This window comes from Vulpes lagopus, chromosome 8, assembly GCF_018345385.1.
Source record: "Vulpes lagopus strain Blue_001 chromosome 8, ASM1834538v1, whole genome shotgun sequence".
In the NCBI taxonomy this organism is placed as follows: Eukaryota; Metazoa; Chordata; class Mammalia; order Carnivora; family Canidae; genus Vulpes; species Vulpes lagopus.
In genome coordinates, this window is record NC_054831.1 from 37,474,750 (window position 1) to 37,496,843 (window position 22,094).

The 22,094-nt window shown below is 41.1% G+C and overlaps 1 protein-coding gene and 1 non-coding gene across 2 annotated transcripts in view; both read left to right on the plus strand.

Annotated features, from left to right (window-relative positions):
* LOC121496476 (phospholipid-transporting ATPase IB-like) overlaps positions 1-22,094 on the plus strand; it is a 593,036-nt gene that overhangs the window by 333,857 nt on the left and 237,085 nt on the right. The window contains exon 26 of the mRNA XM_041764812.1: positions 18,575-18,758. Coding sequence (XP_041620746.1) covers positions 18,575-18,758 — 184 coding nt within the window. The remainder of the gene's footprint in view (positions 1-18,574; positions 18,759-22,094) is intronic.
* Positions 4,640-4,743, plus strand: LOC121498304. The gene has a single exon (XR_005989700.1). It is a non-coding gene; the product is annotated as a U6 spliceosomal RNA (small nuclear RNA).

A 22,094-nucleotide genomic window follows, 5' to 3' on the forward strand; every position in this document is an offset into this window, starting at 1 on the left:
ATATTGGCAGTCTGGTGGAGTAATGTAGTAGCAACATAAGGTCTCAAAGGGTATTTAATCAGCTTTTGTTTTTAAGAACTTATTTGCTTTCTCAGTATAATAGCAGTACCTATTTTCACTGTGAAACAGAATAAAAATGAAAGACTAATTCTAAATCCGTTCTTGTCAGAGAAAACTACTTTGAATCATTTTCTCCTGCACTTTTATCTCTGCATGCCCACGTCTATTTAGTGCATGTCCCACATGGACACCACTGTACGTGCAATCTCTCAGCTTGCTGTCTTCGTTCAACAGTATACAGTGGATATGTGTCCATGGTCCATGGGTACATATTTTAGATCTATGGCATTCTTAGAGGCATTGTACTTACGGATGGTGCTCTTGGGGCTGTCTTAGGTCTAGCAGTTCATCTGCGGATCCGCTTACTTTCTTAGCATAAATTCTCTCTGTTAAATTGCCTATTCAGAAGTTATATATAGTCATATATATGTGCATAGTAGATTAGGGTGCTCATTTACTCACACATCAAGATGTGTATATTTGGTGTATTTAGTTGTTGTTGGTGGTTTTTTTTGCTGCTGTTGTTGTTGTTGTTGTTGTTGTTGTTTTTTGGTGTATTTAGTTTTTGACAAACTCTGTTCAAGCTGTTCCTTTCTCCTGAACGACTCTTTTGTCTGGTTGACCCACCATCTCCTTCCATTCTCTTCGAACTAGCCCAGAGAAAGATATCTATGGTTTTTGTTTTATTTTGTTTTTCTGACTCACCACCTTTCACTGTGTCATTGGCTGCTTGCTTAAGTTCCAGCTGTCTTCATGTAATGTGCAGCTGGTTGGAGTGGTGCATAAATAGGTCTTAGTGCTCTTATGGGAGCACACAGTACCAGTCACAGCATGTGTAAAAACACTGTGTGAGCAACAGAGCAGGTAAATATGGGAAGTGGCATCATAAACAGACGTGGATGATGCACATTGGGACTTGCAGACTGAGTGATGACACCCAGGGGCATGGCCCCTTGACTGTCTTTGGCTCCACCCATCCACATGTAGAAAACCATTTTTAGCTTATTCAGCCACCCAGCTCAGTACTGATTCATATGAATGTGGGCCAGACACTTCCTCTTATCCTTAATGAATACAGTGCTCTGCCTTTTAGAGCACTGTGTTAGCTATAAATTTGGAGACTCATTCTAATGGGGAAAGAGTTTCCACAAATATTGTCTGAGTGCCAGCCATGTGCCAGGTCTTGAGGTGAACATTGGGGTATGTTGCAAATCAACGAATGTGGTGTGCTGACCTTCGTGGGGGGATCACAGAGGAAAAATTATCCTCTGCGTGGAGGAGGGATGGTCTCTGTGATGATGTTTCCCAGCTTCTGTCTCAGAGACATGCTGTCACGAGAACCGGCAGCCCTGCAAGACTCACGCAGTAACATTCTGGAGTGAAGCATCTCCCTGACTTGACTGTGTGAAGGGTCTCCTTTGCCACTGTGCTTGGTAGCTGGGTGAGAAGAAAAAAGAGAAGAAAAGAGAAGAGAAGAGAAGAGAAGAGAAGAGAAGAGAAGAGAAGAGAAGAGAAGAGAAGAGAAGAGAAGAGAAGAGAAGAGAAAGAGAAAAGAAAAAAAAAAAAGAAAAGAACCACCTGCATCAACACTTAGCTCTCAAAGTTAAAGAAAAGTCTGTTTGCTTAGTTAACATAGCATCTAGAAGAAATAGGGAATGGCTATTTTTTAATTACCATTAAAGTGTATTAAGCCAGCCTTCGTGCATATTTTTCTCTCCTTCAGTCACTCAAGGACTTGAAAAAAGAAATTGCTTCCCTTGCAGTCAGCATCACGTGTATATGACTTACTCCAAGAACCATTAGACACACTGCCGATACCATTTGACTCCATCAAGATTGAGAGCCTCCAGTTTATCACTGTAGCACCTAAAAAGCGTTAGGCTAGTGTTACAAATCTAATTTAATTGCCAATGCATTTATATTGGTTAACTAGTATGCTGCAGTCTATGTGGCTGGATTATTTAATATATTTTTCTTTGTTCTGTTAATGACCTGGACTTCATTACCTGCCAATAAAGAGTTCCAGAATGTACAAAGAAAGCTGACAAAGAGTATTGGTGGCTTATTAAACTAACTGGCCCTGACCTCTTATCGCTTTACTACTGCTCAGATTATCAGAGAATAAGTCAAACAGAACATGCTCATTGCCATGCTCACTGCCTAGACCCATCAGACCATTATCTTTTCAGTGAGCAGTGGCCTTCTATTTGCTTCTTAGGAAAGTTTCAACTTTAAACATTTCAAATGGAAAAAACTCTATGTGATTTTTTTTTTTTAGCTTTTACTAATCTGATTGAATGGGGTTACAGCTAGCTTCTTAAAAATCAGCCAAAACAAACAAACAAACAAAAAATCAGCCAAAACTATCTTTTCAATAATGTTGAGAAATACTTTTCTTTGAGTAAAAGTTAATATGTACAATTTTAAAAGAACTTTACCTAGAGGTTTGGAGCTCACATAAACCCTAGGTAAGTGAATGTCTCAAAGAATTGGCTGATGTCAAAAAGTAGGCAGAGAAATCATAGCTTTAAATTTTGTGCAGATGAAATATAAACAAGTGCAAATTTTAATTTAATTATTTTGTAATATTATCATTTAAGAGATAAAGTGCTTTTTAGATTTTATTTTTTTACTATAACAACAGATCATCTGTGATGTGATGCTGACTGAAAATGGTCATCTGTTGGAAGGGCTAGTTATGTTTTTGACTTATTCATTGGTGTTATTTTACATGGGTACGCTTGTTTGAAATTTGTCTTCTATCAATTTCTATACCTTTTCTTTGGGAAGAGTAAAATGGATTATAGACTTCCATTTTATTAATTTTATCCCTATTGGGTTGTTTTCTGTTTTGTTTCACTTTGAGAGACAAGAGGAAGAGGAAAAACTGTTTCTAGTACATGAATGAGAATCATACTTCCATGTTTGATACTGTTTGAGGGGGGATCATGCTTGTGGTGGTGGTGTTTGTAACGTGTTCTGATAAACAGCTGACATGAGTTTATGGTATGAGGGCAGACAAAGCTAATTACACAGTTCTAATTATTCAAAAAAAACCTCTAATATTATTACAACTCCATCTTCAGAGGTAGGCTTTCCCCAGTTTAACTCCCAACTTCACCTAGGGACAAAGCTTCTGAGAATGATGTGTTGACCATTGTTCTCTGTTCCCATTTGCTTGCTGCTCTAAGCCCCTGTGTGCTCCATTTCCCTCCCAGCATCTAGCAGAACTGCTTCAATTATTTCTGCAATGTGATCCGTGGAGGTAAACTTAGCAGTAGCCATTGTGCACTGAGCACTTTGTTGGATGTATGGACAAGTAAAAACTGAAGACATAATCTTTACCCTGCAAGAACTCACAGTCTCATTTTGTTTACACACATTCATATTCAGTATGTATGAATATTAGTGTGAATCAGTATGCAATTTAACAGTTTTGGATATAAAGAAATTATGTTAAATTATATGTGAAAACAATCTGATACAGGACTTTAAGGGGGTTGGTGGTAAATTCAAATAGGGACACATGAGCCAAAATGTTCTTCTCTGCTGTTTCTCATCCCACCTCCATCCAGAAATCCTGGGAGGCTCTGAAGCCAGTAACTTAGGGGAGGACCTTACTAGCCAGCACAGGCATGAAGCCTGGATGGTGTCCTCAATGGGAGAGGTGATGAAGGGTGGTTGGCATTTAGCCAAGAGTCAGGTAGAAGCTAAGATGTGGGGGTTTTTTCCCCATCTTTCAAAATGCTTCCTCACCTTCAACATTTATTCGGTCTTCATGACTATCATGTGAGGCATGTGGCAGTGGCGAGACCTTCAAGCTAAAAGCAAGAACCTGATCCTTCAGGTAACTTTGTGGGGCTCTTAGAGTGTTGGGTGTAGATGATCCCTTGCCTGTGCTGTGTTCCCCAGCCTGGCCTGGCCCAGTGCCTGATTGCTCAGCAGAACTCTGTGAGCTTCTCTAGTGAGTGTTTGTACAGTAGCAGAGTGGCTGAGCAGAGAGACCCTGGGTGAGAGAGCTGCGGTTAGGCACTGTCTTGGCCACTTGTTGGGTTCTTTGACCTTGGGCACAAGAGCCTAGTTTTCTTGCCCTTGAGTTGGTCAGGATGACACCACTGATTTCTCAGAGTCAAAGTGAGAATTAAATTAGCTAGTGCATGAAGGGTGATTACCTCGGTTACTGATGAATAGGTAATGTGTGTTAAATCAGCACTTGCTGCTGCTGCTCCTTTATTATTATTATTTATTATTGTTATTTTTATTTTTATTTATTATTTATTTTATTTATTTATTTTATATATTATTTATTATATTATTATATATTATATTATTATTTATTTTTATTAATAATAATAATAAAAGAATAAAATATTTTTGCTTTCAGCCTAAAAGTATAGGTTTTTTTTTAAGATTTATTTATTTATTCATGAGAAACACAGGCAGAAACACAGGCAGAGGGTTTCCCTTTCTGCAGGGAGCCAATGCAGGACTTGATTCTGGATCCCAGGATCATTACCTGAGCCAAAGGCAGACACTCAACTGCTGAGCCCCCCAGGCATCCCAGAAAGTATAGGTTTTAATGCTTGCTTCGGCAGCACATAGACTAAAATTGGAAAAATACAGAGATTAGCATGGTCCCTGCATAAGGATGATACATAAATTTGTGAGGCATTCCATTTAAAAAAAGAAAAAGCAGTATATTTAGAGCTTAAGAAACATTAGAAATCTTCATTGGTGGTCACAGAGGAGAGAAAACAGAGCCAGGGAGGGTGAGCAGAGGCAAGGATGCCAGTTCTGCCCTATCTGTGGGTTCCTCTCACTTGAGGAATTCGAGCATTCTCCACCATCCCTCTGATCACACGTGGTCATTGTTCCTCTGATAACAAGTGGTCATCACCTGAATTATGTCTTCCCTTCTCCACAGCTCAAACTTGGAGCACACCGAAAACCTGAAATAGAACTAACTCAGGGATGGGGAAGATGAGAACTATTATTTTAAGAAGGGTAGAATTTTCTTAGCAACCCACAGGATCATAAAAGCTTTCCCCACGTGTAGGTTAGTATCACCTTGGACCACAGGCCACAGAATCTGGGTGTGGGCTGTATGATTGGGGGGCGGGAAGCAAGCTTTATTGGGCACAGTGCATGCTTTTATCACCAGTATGTCCCTGGAGCCCAAAGGAAGGCCTGGCATGCCTTTGTCACTTTGCCTTGGAAACTGGGTCACTCTAAGTGGGTGATAGGTCATTTTGTTATATTGTTTAAAAAATTATGACACCAAGGGTATCACTACTTTAGATTCTTTCTATAGTATATACCAATGCAATTTAATGACGTACTATGCATTCGTGTGTGAGAAATAAAAGGAAAAGAGGATATTCACCCTAACTTTGTCTGCTATGACACTGCTTTAGCCTTTCCTATCATATTCCCTTAGTTGAGGCTCAGTTTGTTGATGACTCCTATTCTCAACTTGAGGATGGGTATAATTGCAAGATTTAAGTATTTCTCACCTTCTGCATTGCATTTCTAGACTTTTATGCCTTCTGTATAAAGCTGGGAGCCCCTGCTAAAAGTGTTCCTGAAATGTCCCCTTGACTTCTCAGGTTTCTTGGCTGGAACTTTCTTCATTCTAAACTCCCCTCTGGTTGTAGATCTAATCCAAGCAGGCATGTGTGTAGCTAGCTCTGGTCTTGAGCTCCTCTACAAGCTCAGGATTGGGCTCTCTGCCCTGACAGCAGTGTGATCTTGCTCTCTTGACCACTGCATGCCATTCAAGGTGAATGGGGCAGGTGTTGGTAGCACTGACCCCACCTACCAAACTACATAATTGGCAAACTTGATTTTTAGGTGGTGGCTGTTGCTTATAGGAGGTGGTAACGTGGTAAACGTGGTAGTTAGTGTACTAATTGACTCTGAAAAGTGTAGCTACCAGGTGAACTTGAAGGTTGAGATTTGGGCTTTGAATAGGCATTGTAATGAACAAATACTTTAACCTTTCTTTTTCTTTGAGCAAAACTGAAAGATGATCATTATTCATTTAGTATGATAAGTATATTCTTGAACATGAAATACAAACAGTTAAAATTAAGAAGGAAGACAAGGAGAGCTATGTTTGAAGTCCAAAACAATCATTGAAAAATGGGTAATTCAACAGACATTTGTTTGTTACCTACCATATTTGATGCTATAGGTTTTAAAGATGAGTAATAGAAATCCCTAAAGCCAGGTAGCTAATAGCCTAATTGTGGAGACAGAAATATACAGCCAACCACATTTCAGACCAGACTTTATCCAAAGAAGTGTTACTATGGTAGTCTTAATCAATTAGAAGAGCAAGTTACAAATTAAGCTTGCAATAGATTAAGTTGACTACTCCTATACTTAGCTGTTATCATTAATTTCTCCTGTGGGTAGAGTGTCTTGGGGCTCGTGTTCTCTCCTAACATAGACCTTCATGTGATTGGTCACTGTGCCTATACTCATCCCTTCCTCACCCAGGCCCCCCTATCCCATCCACCTGATTTCTGTAGATCTTTCTCTGTCACTTTCCAGGACTTTAGCTGATGTATAGAACCAGTAGGAGTCATTTGCGTGTTCTTCTGTGGCAATGGTAGAATGCTGATGCTTCCCCCACCCCCAATAGACTTTATTTTTTAGAACAGTTTTAGGTTCACAGCAAAACTGAGTGGAAGGTACAGAGATTTTTACAGCATGCACAGAGCTTCCCCCACTATCAACATCCCCCCATACAGTGGTACATTTGTTACAATCAGCGAACCTACATTGACATATCCTTATCACCCAGAGTCCATAGTTTATATTAGAGTTCACTCTTGGTATATATTCTATGGGTTTGGACAAATGTACCCCCAGAAAAGCATTCTCATTTCCTGCTCTTGAGATCAAGAATTAGCAGCTTATTAAGTACAGGCTCTAGGTTTGAGTAGGAATATATGATTCTTAGAAGAAGGAGCTTTGTCTAACTTCTCTGCATTTCCACTCAACAAATTCCACTCTCAGATTTTCCAGTTTGAGAGAGTGGGGCACATGGTGTTTGTCACTGCCATCCCTGTGGCTTTTAAGGTTCTTGGTTGCTTGGGTTAGGCCTGGGGTAAAAGTCAAGAGGCAGACAGGCTGCCCCACTTTTTCTGGAGTACAGGTAGTTACAGTTTTGCTTATTTATTGGATTGGTAACCAGATGACCTTTGTGACAGGTGAAGGGCAGGTCTAATTAAAATCATTCTATTAAGCATCTTGGTCGTCATTTACTTTCAGTGGTGCATGAGCTCATGATGCTTGGTCCTGAAGGAGCCATAAGCTTGCTCTGAAATGTCAAAACTCAAAGCCTTCTCAGGTTTCATCTTGGTTCTATTTCCTATTCCCACCATCCCCACAGCAGAGGCCAGGCACGCTGTTTTGAAATACTAGTGAAATTTGCAGTGGAGAACAATAAATGTATGTTAACTCCAAGGAAGGCAGACACTCCTGAGAGAGTTTTGGGGGCTTTAATAAAGCATTTCAAGGAAGCAGAGTATCGAATTAATGCTTTTTGTGCTAAAAACATTAAGGTATTTAAATGTGTTATTCTAATCCCTGTTTCAGCCTGGGAACAGAAGGATCTAATATCTTTTATTTAAATCCCAGCCTTCCTAGTCTGGGCCCTTCTTTTCAGCCTAGTACAGGAAGAAACCGACTATAGCCAGTTGACTTCAGTGAATATAAACCTGTATGTAATTCACAACATACGACCTATTAAATTTTTACATCAAATGCGGTTACCCTGATCTTAATATATTCTATATCATTTAGTGGAGATGTTAGATTTTCAGAAGCTAGACTCCTGTCTGAGCACCACTTTAATTGTTCTGTTTCCTGGACATGCAATAAAATTGTCATGGACACAAGTACAGATGCATAAATTCTGAACCCCCAAGTAGGGGATACTTATTTCAAAGTGAGCCCTTTCTAGTTGTGGAGTAAACTGATCTTGGGCAGACAGGGTGTCCTCCCTTTCTCAGAGAGCCACTCTGAAAGCCTCAGCTGCGCGGGCAGCATTTATGGCCAAAGCACAGGCAGGATCAGGTTATAAGGTTTTTGTTCAGTGAATAAAGAATATCAAGTTCCCTCACAGCTCACAACAGTATGATGGTTGATCTCTACCTCCTAGGTTGGATAGAAGAGAATGCTCACAGGACAGTGGAGGCAGTCAGCAGTCAAATAGTAATTAAGATCAGTGATAAATATATTGCCTCATCTTCAAATCCGTCATTAGGGTTTTACCCCCTTGAAAATTCTTGTTTGTTGAGATGTTTTCTAGATTTTGAAATCAAGATTTAGGGGCCATATAAAGGTGACTTCAGGTGACTAGAATATCTAATCATAAAATCATTCATATTTAAACTCTGGGTAATGCATCCAACATGAAAGTGTGGAATACTTTGAGTAAGACATTGGCAAGGTTGTTTTTCAAGGCTCGATACTAAAAGATAGGAAAATCAAGACCATATTTTGTGCAATCTGTGTGTGTATGAGTGTGTGTAACACTGAGATAATTAGTGACTCCTTAAGATTATAGTATTGTTAAATACTGTATGAGTCAAGCAAACCTTTTAAACAACAAGGAAATTATTACTAGTAATTGTTAATATATTGGTATAGTGGCAAATTTATATAAATCATACTTTTGAGGAGCTCTCACATTCTATCCCACTCCCAGCCTGTCTGGCTGCCCCTCCTTTTTCCTCCCCCTTTGTGATAGAGTGTGAAGGAGAGCTCACTCATCTCTCGTTTCGGAAAGTTGAGGTCTCTTCTGGAGTGTGGAAACATTTAACCTTAGTATTTTTTTAAGTGAATTCTTATACCATATTGAAAATAATCTTTATACTTTTAGGATGCTATGGAAATTTTAAGCTTTCTGCAACTTGAATTTAATAGATGCCCAAATATACATGTTAAATTCTAAAATGACTGTAGAATTACACCACCAAGATATAAAGCAAGATGATGACACAGCTACCTATTTGTCACCTCACCTGGCACAGTCAGACTTGTGACATTGTGCCAGCAACATGTATTCAACCTTCAGTACATCTGGGCTGTTCAGTTACTCAGCAGATCTTGTGGCATATTGGCCTGTATTTCTCTAGGATGGTTGGATTGTATCAGAGTTCATAGTTATTTCATGCAGATTTGTATCACCAATAATGAGATATAAGTCCATCATTTTACTCAGCCAGCAAGTTAAATGCCTATTCTCCTAGGCACTATGTTGAAAAGTTATTAATAGTACAAAGGTATATAGGTATTCAAGATTGTAATAGAAGGTAATTTTAGACTGAGTTGCCTGTGCAAGAAGCAAATATGTGGTGAGGTGCTTAAATATAAAGACTTTGTTTGGATGATTTGCATCGCTGGACATCACTGAGTCCATTTGAAAAGACTTGGTAAGCCAGTATGTGTTAAGCTTTCAAAGTACTTATGCAAGATGATATTCAGGGGCTGTTGGCTTATTGTAGTCAAAGCATTAGGATCGAAAGAGGCAGGGAGAAAAAAGTCCAGGCTTATGTAGTAGCCCTTCCCAAGAGAGCCCTATGTGAAGCCAAGGATTGTTGCCTGCTACATGTCATTAAGAGCTGTCACAAAAAGCCTATAATAAGCCTATAACGTTTTTAAGGATATTAGAAAACAGAATCAAGACCACTGGCATATTTGGTTAAGAAGTTTGCAGTGTCCATCCCCAGACCACGGGAATAGTGGGCTGTTTCTAACTCCTTTCCATGGATGATAACTTTAGATCTCACAGAGGCGCATATTGTTTTTATATTGCTTTCATTGTTTCCATCTGTGAACTGAAGAGATCTCTCAGAATTACACACCAATAGCATTGTTCCCGTTTATATGAAAGTTAATGTATTTTTTTAAGATTTTGTTTATTTATTCAGGAGAGACACAGAGAGAAAGACAGAGAGAGATACAGGCAGAGGGAGAAGCAGATTCCCCTTAGGGAGCCCAGTGCGAGACTCCATCCAGGTCCCCGGGATCACGTCCTGGGCCTAAAGCAGACACTCAACTGCTGGGCCACCCAGGTGTCCCAAAGTTAATGTATTTTTAAGTAGAATTATATTTTTTCCTATTCTTCCTAATTATCGTTAGAGATATAATTAGTCTTAGAATCATGACTTTGGGAGTTAGTCACCATTTATTGAACATTTGCCATATAAATTGACTGGTTTAGCATTTAGGTTTAGCATGTTAAACCAGATGGGAAAGGAGGGGATGTAGATGGGGAGGGAAACAAGCACATCCCCCATAGTGGGTATAATCATTACACTGGACACATTGAGTTTATTGAAAGAGATGTACCTGCTAAATAATTCTGGGATCAATTCCTGAAACGTTGGTGTCCATGATATTCCTGCTTATGGTCTGTCATCTGTCTGCTCTTTTATGAGGCAGCTTTTTTTAATAAGGTAGTGGAAAGAATGGTAACATCAGTCATGAAGCATTTTGTAGGAAACCTCCCCTTTTATATTACCAACAAATGTGGTTTAAACTTTTCAAGGATGGAAAGAAATCCTTCCACAGGAGAACCTCCACAACATCTGAAATTTTGTAGGAAAAGCTGGGGTGGGATAGAACCCTTCACTGCTGAAGCAACCAAAGCCAGAGACGCTCATCCCTGAGAGTCTGTATGTTGCTCATTTAGCAACTAGGTGTATGGTGCTACCTTCTCAAACCCATTATCTCATGGGTGACTTTTTTCTCAGTAAACACTTAGTCTGTTTTTGAGAAGGTGTTCTGCTCCAGCCACAACCCTATGAGGCTGCCTCTTGGTCAGGAACTGAATTTTTAAAATAAAACCTGAACCACATCTTCAGTTACATCTTTGTGAGGCATTGAGACACTATCTTTTATGGCTTCTTCACATATAAGATAGCTCCTTTCTATGTGTACATTTTTATGAAGGAGCCCTTGAGTCTACCTGAGAACCACTGAGTGCGTGAGTTTAAATTTCACTTCTTTGTGCCTGTGGATTAGCTAGCCTCAGGTACCTATTGGGTTTGCCCAGACACACCCTTCTGCCACCCCCTCTCCCCTGCAACCTCCCATCTGCCACTCTGCTCTAGGGACTGTCCCAAGCTGCCAGCATGATCTGCTTTTGGAGCTAAGGCCTATGGTAAGATGCAGTTAAGACTGAGACATGAGATTAAATTTGAGAGTCACATATTTTGGGTCAGAGCACAGGGATAGAATGTTCCTGAAGGGTAAACTGTCCAGGAGGCCTGGACAACTGGCCCTGCATCAATGCACTAAATGCGTCTAAGGAAAGAACAGAGTCGGAGCAGGTGTTGGTCAGTTATAGAAGCACTTATTAAACAAATATGTAGGAAGTTTAATTGTTTTTAGATTTTATACCTCTATATTAGGTGTTCATATATCTATAAACTAAGATTTTTTTAAGATGTTGCAATCTTTGAAACATCTAGGATTATTTACTGCTATGAAAAAGTATATTTTAATTTTTTTAATGAAAATCTCTTTCATAAGGATGCTTTCTTTAAGTTAATGGGAAAATGGAAATTTACATAAATTAAATCATAGGTATTGGTTTCTGTATCATTAAAAAAATAAAAAATATAAATAAATAAACAAACTTACAAAATCCTGTAGACCATATTTTGGTTAGTACTTTCACCCTCTTATGTGGAACACTTAGATTGGAAGACTTTTATTTTATTTTATTTTTATTTTTATTTTTTTTAAAGATTTTATTTATTCATGAGAGACACAGAGAGGGCGAGAGAGAGGCAGAGACACAGGCAGAGGGAGAAGCAGACTCCATGCTGGAAGCCCGACGTGGGACTCGATCCCAGGTCTCCAGGATCACACCCCGGGCTGAAGGCGATGCTAAACCGCTGCACCACTGGGGCTGCCCCTTATTTTATTTTTTTAAGGATTGTATTCATCTGACACACGCACACACACACACACACACACACACACATTGCACAAGCAGGGGGAGCAACAGGCAGAGGGAGAGGGAGAAGCAGACTCCCTGCTAAGCAGAGAGCCCACCATGTCACTGGATCCCAGGACTCTGGGATCATGACCTGAGCTGGAGGCAGACACTTAACCAACTGAGCCACCCAGCCACCCCTGGAAGATTATTTTAAGTGAAATTACAACCTTATTTTGTACTTCCTAGATGTGAGTTAAAAGCAAAAAAGAACCTGTATATACAAAGCTTGAAAGAAGGGGATGAGATTCAGTGTTCCTGCTAATTATTCGATGTCGCTTTATGAGAATTTTGCATGTACCTTGTGCTATAATAAATGTAAGCCTAGCTAATTAAAACATTTGAACAAGAGAGATCTTGTGATCTTGTCCAAGTCAATGTTGGCTACTTCAGCGTTGTCCATACGCAAGCAGCATTGTTAAATGTGCACTTCTGAATCAGAAGCTATATTTTTACAAGTTCTCTTAGGTGATTCTGATGCTCACTTAAAATTCGAGACTTATTGATTTAGGCGAATGGTCTTCATACTTCCTTTTCTGTCATAAAGACTTTCTATATGGAATAGAGAAGTTTGAGAGTCCAATTAGTAGATGTATTTAGTGAATCTGGTTAATGAGTAAGTATTGTGGCTCTAGTTGAAGTTCTCTTGGATAGCCCTGGGTGGAGTTTCTTATGACTCCCTTGACTGAACTGAGTTTAGTCTACAAATCAGTAATAGAAGTCTACCCCTCTTTGACAAATGAGAGCTCTGAGACGGGAGGGGATTTACTTAACGTTTGCTCACATGATATTGCAAATTAGAATTTAGAAACTTATTCTGAGACTAGGGCTTTGTAGATCAGATAAATTAATGCATGATTGTTAATTCTAGAAAAGTAGTTACCAAAGGTCCTACTTCAGCATTATATTTGAAATAATTTTAGAAAATAAGTTTTAAAATTTCAGGAACACAGGGGTTCCTGAGTGGCTCAGTCAGTGAAGTGTCCAATTCTTGGTTTCAGCTCAGATCATGATCTCGGGGTTGTGAGATCAAGCCCCACGTGGTGCTCTGCTCTCATTGTGGAGCCTACTTAAGATTCTCTCTGTCTTTCCCTCAGCTCCCCCATCCCCCATGCTTGGTGTCTCTTTCTTTCTCTCTCGAATAAACAAGTAAATCTTTAAAAAATTTCAGGTACACATATCCCATAAAATTATATTCTCCAGGACTCTGAATTTTTTCAAGTCTCAAGAGGAAAACTTATTTTTTTATGTTAGAATCTATTGTGTTAGCCAAAAAAGTAGGTAGAATATCTCTCCAGTTGATTAGAGATCTTTGATTTTGTGTTTTTATTCATAAAGCACTAAAACAGGTTATAGAACTGTCCCAAGTGCCTAGCTTAACTCAGATGTGGTCTGGAATTCTTATTTTATAGGGTAAATGTATTATATGCTGGGAATATTTAAGTGTGGCATGTGATTCCAGGTTACAAATTAAGATTAAAAAAGAGCTGGTTTGTGCTTCATGGCAACTTGGCATACTAAAATACTACGTATGGTTGAAGCGTAATGATGCCTATTCAGTTCTGTAGAAATTAGCTGTTGGACATCTGTTTTTGAACCCCTCGTGTGTGCTAGAATTATATTTTCTCAAGGCATCACAGCCGAGGGCATAATAAATCCTTGATGAGAATTTCATGCTTCTAAAATGCTGGGATATGACTCAGTTTATATACCCCAGTAAGGTTCTCTCTTTAGTCTTGCTTTTTGGGAAAAGGCAGCTGTTGGACTTTCAGAGATTTTGCTGCAGCAAGCCATCAGAACCATGACTCGATTTGCCAGAGATTCAAATCCCAGAGTGGTAGATGTACTGAGCATACTTGACTTGCTACTTGCTTGTTGGTTGGCTTATTGCTAAACCCCTTGACAAAATAGCAACATCTTTAACCTCAGAGAAAACCATGGATTTGTTCAGCAGCTTCTCCATTCTACCACCACAGCTCTTCCAACCTCCCATAGCACCATGTTCCCATGGTTGAACTTTCTGTCCTGTGGACTCCCCTCTTGCCCTGTAGACCTCCTGTTGCTCTACATCACTTCAGGCCACCTGATACAGAGACCAGCTTCCTCAATTACTGGGGTGGCATGTGGGATCTCAAGAAGTCACAGCCACAGGCTACCCAGTGCTATTTAAGTGTCGATCTACTATGCCCTGTGATATCTCAGTGGACACAGAATAAGAGTTCAAGATTAAATGGTGGTGAAGTTCTACTTCAACGCATGAATGATTGTACCTGAAGACTGAGCAATGTAACCAGGGAGAGAAGTGATCAACGCAGAGGTTCCCAGATCCTCTGCATTCACAGTACCCCAGTGTCTCAGTGATTCCTTTGCAAAGCCCCCAGGCCAAGAAATAATATGGAATAGTTTCTGTTAGGAAGGGGAGGTCAAACAATTTAAGAATTATTTATGTCCTAACAACTTAGCAGACATTTGAAACAATAATGCTCGTAGCTGGAAAGAAATAATACTTTCTTTCATCCTTAAATAGCCATTATAACTTGCCAGTGCTATGGTATGTGCACCTGTTGAGCTTTGTACACCTTCTCAAACCATGGAGTAAGCATGAATGCTGCATCCCTCATTTCCTATTCCACGATGATTTTTCACAAGTTATTTGCTTTTTATCATAGCAGCCATGAAAACTCAGTGTCACAAAGATGTGTCATAAAAAGGAATGTAGTTGGGTGCCTGGGTGGCACAATCAGTTAAGCATCTGACTCTTCGTTTCAGCTCAGGTCATGATCTCATGGTCATGAGATCGAGCCCTTTTTCCAGGCTCCATGTTCATCAGGGAGTCTGCTTGAGATTCTCTTTCTCTGCCCCTCCCTCTGCTCACTCTCTTTCTCAAATAAATAAATTAATTAAATCTCTTTTAAAAAAGAAATGTAGGGGAATCCCTGGGTGGCTCAGCAGTTTAGCGCCTGCCTTTGGCCCAGGGCGCAATCCTGGAGTCCCGGGATCGAGTTGCGCGTCGGGCTCCTGGCATGGAGCCTGCTTCTCCCTCCTCCTATGTCTCTGCCTCTCTCTCTCTCTGTGTCTATCATGAATAAATAAATAAATCTTAAAAAAAAAAAAAAGAGGAATGTAGGGGCACCTGGGTGGCTCAGTGATTGAGCATCTGCCTTTGGCTCAGGTCGTGATCCCGGAGTCCTGGGATCAAGTCCCATATCATGCTCCCTGCAGGGAGCCTGCCTGTGTCTGCCTGTGCCTCTGCCTGTCTTTCTGTGTCTCTAATGAATAAATAATAAAATCTTTAAAAAAAAAAAAAAAGGAATGTAGCATGATTTAACATTAAAACTATGAGCTACTTTGAGCTAATATGTTGTACTCCTAGCTGAGAAATGTTGCTGTATTTTGCTTGAATATCAATAATTTCCCCTTGCAGCACCCCAGGATACTTACTGGAGTGCTGGGATGCAGGGGTTAGATGGTATGCAGTTTTCAAATGTGTCCAAATTTTTTTTCCAGTAATCGAAGTTTTGCAGGTAGGGCAGGGGATAACATGTGTCTCATACTGGCAAGTTAACAATGATTTCACATAAATACATCAACCATCTCATGAGATTGGTGGTTCTCATTTTTCCAGTTTTATTCATGGAAAGACAAGAACTCAGAATTATTTCCTCTGTTTAAATAGCAGAGGGAACAGGAGAAGGTCATGCTCAGTTATGTCTTCTCCACACCATATTTGGCCTCTGCTTCTGTTGAGCTTAGAGATGAAATGGGAAATCACATTTGTGTAGCAGATTAGAATTGTGAGAGCTGTGTCTGCCAATCAGAAGTTTAATGAGAGCAGAGTGTCAAGGTCAGCCCTTGGCTCCAAGTAGCCCTGGTATAAATGTGGAAGGAAGAGCTACAGCAGTGTATGTTTAGGTGCCTGGAAGGTCAGTGATGGACAGAGTAAAGCTTTCAGTGATTTCATGTTAGGATACATTACAATAGGTGTAGTAATCTGTTCCAGGGAGATGGGGATTCTGTTCTATTCTGCTCTGCTTGTAGCTGTCTGGAAGATCATACTTGGAAGTTATTTGTAAGTTCTGAAGCATGCCTGTTAAATCATGGGTGAAAGACCTGGGACTATTTAGCTAGCAGACACTGAATTTTTAGAGGAAGGATGTGATAAGTGTCTTTCTTCCTTCCCTCCTTTCTTTTTAAGATTTTCTTTATTTATTTGAGAGCAAGAGAGAGAAAGAACAAGTGGTGGGGAGGGGCAAAGAGACAGACTCCCTGCTGAGCAGAAAGCTCAATGCAGGACTCTGTCCCAGGACCCTGAGATCATGACCTGAGCTGAAGGCAGATGCTTAACCAACTGACCCACCCGGTGCCCCTAGGTATCTTTCTATTTCAGCCTTTCCAAGAGTTTGAAAGAAGAGTTATACTTGTTCTAGGCTAACCCAGAGGACGGAATTAGTACTTTGAAGTATGCTTAGTCTATCAACCACAAAAAAGTAATAATAATAATTTTTAGTGGTTGCAGTTGCCCCAGGAGGCAGTAAATTCCCATTATTGAATATCACTGTGAAAAAGATAAAAAGAGATGGATCATTCAACATCTATCGTAAAGGCCTTTCAACCTGTAGATTGTTTTTCTAACTTGCTAATTTTTATTTCTTTGAGCAAAGGCTTCCAGGGTACCTGTGCTTTAAATTCAGTTTGCCATCTCACCAAACAGATAGGTCTGTAGGTTGGTAAAATTAAATGTAAGGTAAATTTTCAGTTTTTTTGTTGGAAACCAGTATTTTGAAGGTCAGAGGTCATATAAGAGGTCATAGTTGTACTGAGTCTTTGAATGTCTTTCTTCTAGTTTATTTTATTTATTTTTTTTATTTATGATAGGCACACAGTGAGAGAGAGAGAGAGAGAGGCAGAGACACAGGCAGAGGGAGAAGCAGGCTCCATGCACCGGGAGCCCGACGTGGGATTCGATCCCGGGTCTCCAGGATCGCGCCCCGGGCCAAAGGCAGGCGCCAAACCGCTGCGCCACCCAGGGATCCCTTTCTTCTAGTTTATAAGTACAGTATCTATATGGGTGCAGCCAGTATACCTCTGGGAAGCCTGGACAGGCCTTTTACTATGAGAGTGCACATGTACACACATGTGGTGTATGTGTATGTGCATGAGTGTGTTTTAGTTCTTCAAGAATTTACCTATAGGGATCCCTGGGTGGCTCAGTGGTTTAGCGCCTACCTTTGGCCCAGGGTGTGATCCTGGAGTCCAGGGATCGAGTCCCACGTCGGGCTCCCTGCATGGAGCCTGCTTCTCCCTCTGCCTGTGTCTCTACCTCTCCCTCTCTGTGCCTCTCATGAATAAATAAATACAATCTTAAAAAAAAAAGAATTTACCTATAAGTTTCCCAAAGTGACTGTCAGCTCACTGGTTCAGAATTTAAAACAAATCGGGCCTGAGGTACTAATAGTTTTCTCAAGTCATTGTATTATCATCTTATACTCTAAGCAGACACTTCATTATAATTAATTAACATTGCTAGGACACCTGGGTGGCTCAGTGGTTGAGCATCTGCCTTGAGCCAAGGGGGTCCTGGGATCCAGTCCCGCATTGGGTTCCCTGCAGGGAGCCTGCTTCTCCCTCTGCCTGTGTCTCTGCCTTTCTTTGTGTGTCTCTCATAAATAAATAAATAAAATCTTGAAAAAGAAATAATTAATGTTACTGTGCTTTAGACCCCATAGATATATTGGGCCTTCTTTCCAGATGACTGGAAGACTTATGAAAAATAACCCACATTCTTTGATTCCTTGCAGAAACAACCCCTTTTCAGCAAAAGCAGTCTTATCTTCCCCTTTTGAACTGTGCTTTTGCACAGTGGAGCTTGGGTAGACTTTCTGTCCCCGTGACCCTCTCCGGCCCAATTCTTAAATCCTTCTGCCTTGGCTGCCTTCAGATGCTGCCTCCATTTCTGTGGAGAATGGGAAGGCTTTCTTCTTCTCTCTCACTCTGGTCCTCTTTCTGTATTTCTCAAGCCCTGCCAATTTTCTTTCCCTTTTGTGAAAGCAGATTTTACAGAAAATTCCCTTGCCAGCCCTAGGTTGTGTGTGATGTACAGCAAAGCAACAATAAGGTCTCTGCTCATTTTTTGATTTATTTGGAAGACACTTCCTAAGACCTCTGTAACCAGCTTCCCTCCTTTATCATTAAGGGGGGTGGTGGGGCACACATGCCCCTGAGGAGTTTACATGAATGGTTCCCACTGGGCAGAGCGATTACAAACAGGCTGTGTTTTAAGTTAGTTTTGACTTGGGTATTTCATCTGTGAAGTTGGCAAATACTTGAAAGCCACAAGCTACTGTTTTCTGAAAACTTCTTTGCACATGAGCATAAAATGTATGTATTGGATTTGGAAATTGTCCAATAACTGCCCTTTTAATGCATCTAAATGTAGATTACAGCTGTTTCCTCTGGAAAGATGCATAGAGTTATCATTTCTTTCTTCTCTTACAGGGTGTCTCCTCTGCAGAAATCAGAGATAGTGGACGTGGTTAAGAAGCGGGTAAAGGCCATCACCCTTGCCATTGGAGACGGTGCCAACGACGTTGGGATGATCCAGACAGCTCACGTGGGTGTAGGAATCAGTGGAAATGAAGGCATGCAGGCGACCAATAACTCGGATTATGCCATTGCACAGGTCAGAGGTGTGGTTGACCAGCTGTCCTATCCTGTTGACAGAGATGTCCATTGGGCATGAAGTCCTGATTAATGCTTGACCTTCAGTCCAGCCCTATGAACTCTGCCACCCCTTTTGATGTTGTATGTAAACACAATCGTCAGAGTATTCAGATTTCTCTGTGGCCTTGATGCTGTGCATTTTGAAGGTCCTGTGGTGCTAGTTGTCATGGTGGTTGTGGGGTTTTTTTGCCGGCTGTGAGTTGGCCAAGCTTTCTGTCCTCCAGGCAGGGCGTCATGCCTGACAGATAGGTCTCTGATCCTGCTAATAATAGTCTCTCACTTTCAACTCCCACATCTCCTGCATGTGCTTTTCCTGGTGCCATACCATGCTAAAGAGTGGCTGTGCTCATTACATCCATTCTCTACCATCCCCAGCCCAGAATCTGTCCTCTTTGAAGAAGGTGCTGGAACATTCTCTCATCAGGCATTTAAGGTTAGGGGAAAGCAGTGGGCTAACAACTGCCACCTTCTCTGTAGCTATAACCCACAGTCGGTAGGAAACAGTGTCCTGCTATTAGGTCAAGTTCAACCTACTCCTCTCTGGATCAGATGTTGCATGCAGAGGCTCCTGATGTGCTTTGTAGTTACTGAACAGATGGCCTGAGGATGAAAGAATTGCCTACTCCTCAATGATGGCCAAAAAGTGAAGGAAAATAGCCAACCTCCTGACCTTAGGTGACATATCTAAATCACTTGGCCTGCTTGATCATCCATAAAATCTAGACCTCACAATGGATACCGATCATTTCCTCCTGTCTACAGATTGCAGTATGTGGTGATAAAATGCCTGCTCATTTGGTGGCTAGCTAGGGTCCCCCCATCATGCTCTTCCAGTGTTTCATCATTTGAAGAATGTGTTAACCCTAATCACATAAGCACAGGTAACAATGGCTTTTTATCCCTTCAAGCTGAAATCAGGGGCTGTGTATAAAATGTGAAAGAGCTTCCAACAACCCCAGGGCTACAAGCTGGTGCTGTGCGACTTTGGGGCTCTGCCTCCCCAGAGGGGGGTTCTGCATTAGATCACCTCTCAAATTCCCTCACAGCTCATGGTTCTGCAAACACAGGGAAGAATTACAAAATCCTCATGGCTCTGGAAAGTACGTGAAATCAATCTTGTTTCTCTGTTAATTTCAAATAAATAAATCCTCAAGATAATTGATAAAGTAGGTAGGGGAAGGAATTCTGATTTTACAGGCGGGAACGCTGGGGCTCCTTCACATTAGGTGACCTGCCTCGGTTCCGAGCATCCAGGATCAGAGAACGCCAGACCTGTACGTGACCTCGGGGACCAGCCCCACACACCTGCCCATTCACTTTCCCAAGTCAACCACTTCGAGGCCTGTGGGACTCATGCTTCCTGTAGTCTGTCAGCAACTGTAGATGTTATACACCCCAGCATTATTAAATACTTGAGTTATAGCATCATGTGGCTGGAAGGGATCTTTAGAGGTTTCCTAGGAGTTCCAGGCAAATATTTGTCTGTCTTTTTCTTTAAAATGTCTGGGGAAGGGAGATTCCATGACCTGCTTTATTGAAACTGCATACTAATAGGCTGTGGAATCTGGAGCAATTGCTCTCTTCAAATTAAAAGCATCAAAGAAATGTAGGGAAGAGAGAGTTAGAGTTAAGGATTTTCTCGCCCCTCCAGTGGAATCGTCTCCACTGCCAAAAGGAGTGATGAATGGCCGTGTGTGTCTGTGGTTCTTCGTTTCTCCTGTCTGTGGTCCTGCCTGTGATTACGCAGGGGCCCTGCTTTTTCAGGTAGCATTGCTTCCTGCCTTACACCTTTTCTCCCTGACACTATGCCTCCCCTACTTCAGTGAGAAGCGAGAGATGCCACACTTTCCTGAGTCCCTCTGCCCCAGTGAAATGATAGACGTCTCTGCTTGAAGTCAACATCTTGTGCTTTTGTTGCCTTGTTTCCTGTGGATGAATACACTTTTGATTGGATTGTTGAGGAAGTGCCCTCGAAGGTTATATACAGAAGAAAACAATTGAGCTCACAGTCCTTGGGGAAAATGATGAAATAGGCAAAGCTCCGGTTCTGCTTCTTTCCTGCCTGCATGTGCTTTTATCCAGCAGGGCAGCCCTGGGACTGCCAGCCGCCCCCTGATCTGCTGCCTTGCCTGTGGGCAGCCCGTGCCTGGGGCCATATGACCCTGTGCCTGCAACCCCAGCTGCCTGTTCTCCTCAGGAGGCCATCATTCCCGCCCCCTACCTCCTTAACGTTTTTTTTGAACGACGTCATGAAAATAGCATTTTGATTTAGGGTAATATGTATTTTTTTTTCCTGAAAACAAATCATTGTAGCGCTACAGTTGAGTCATTCTGGATGACTCCAGCAGATGTTCTGTGTGCCCACTGAAGTCTAACGTCAGGGGGTCCGGGTCAAACGTAAACTTCCTTTTTATTTGTTTAGTCAGTTATTTTATGATTCCCCATTCCCCTTTGGAATCCTTAATGAGCTTTTATGGGGAGTTTTATTTTTCCATATGCACCTACTCCTGCCATGTTGAAGTGGCCATTCAGCTTTTGGACTATGTAGTTGAGTGACCTGCCTTACCATTATCTGGAAGAACTCATGAAACGTGATGTCATGTCAGATCAAGCTCCCTTCTTCAGGGCTAATGAAAATTATTATGTGGCTGCCTCTTGAAAAAAGAAAATTTGTAAATATTGCATTTCCAATCAGAGTCCTTCTTTCTACTGATAGTTAAATGTAATTTCAAAAGTAATCAGAAATTAATAGGAAGTTTGCAACAGCAGAATTTCTAAAGTTTATGGATGTTCGTCTTGAAACTGGGAAAGTTATGTTTTAGTTCAAGGAAACCCAGGGGGATGTCAGTGCAGGTACAAGGCTAATCAATGAGTAGAAATCATGAATTTAAACATGATTGGCCTTCATACCGGAGTGCAACACCATCCATAGAATGAACCACAACCAAATCCCCTCATTTCCTTCCATCCAGCTCATGTTCACACTTTGTGGGGTCCTTTGTTGAAGTAGGACACAGAAAGCCCCAAGAGGATTCAGGGATTTTATTGAATATGGCTCAATATTTCAAACTGCAAGAGCTGTTCCATCACTGTCACCTTAGTATCAGTTAGTTGCTTGTTGTTTTTTTGTTTTGTTTTCCTTGACTGCATAGCACTCTAGTAAGAGGTACTCTGTACTAGCTGGAAGCAAAAAAAGGAGAACAAAATGGGTGTAGCAGGTAAGGCTATGTATTTGTGCCTGAATGTCTGTGCATCTCTGTGCATGTGCAGTTGCTTTTAACCTGAGGACTGACAG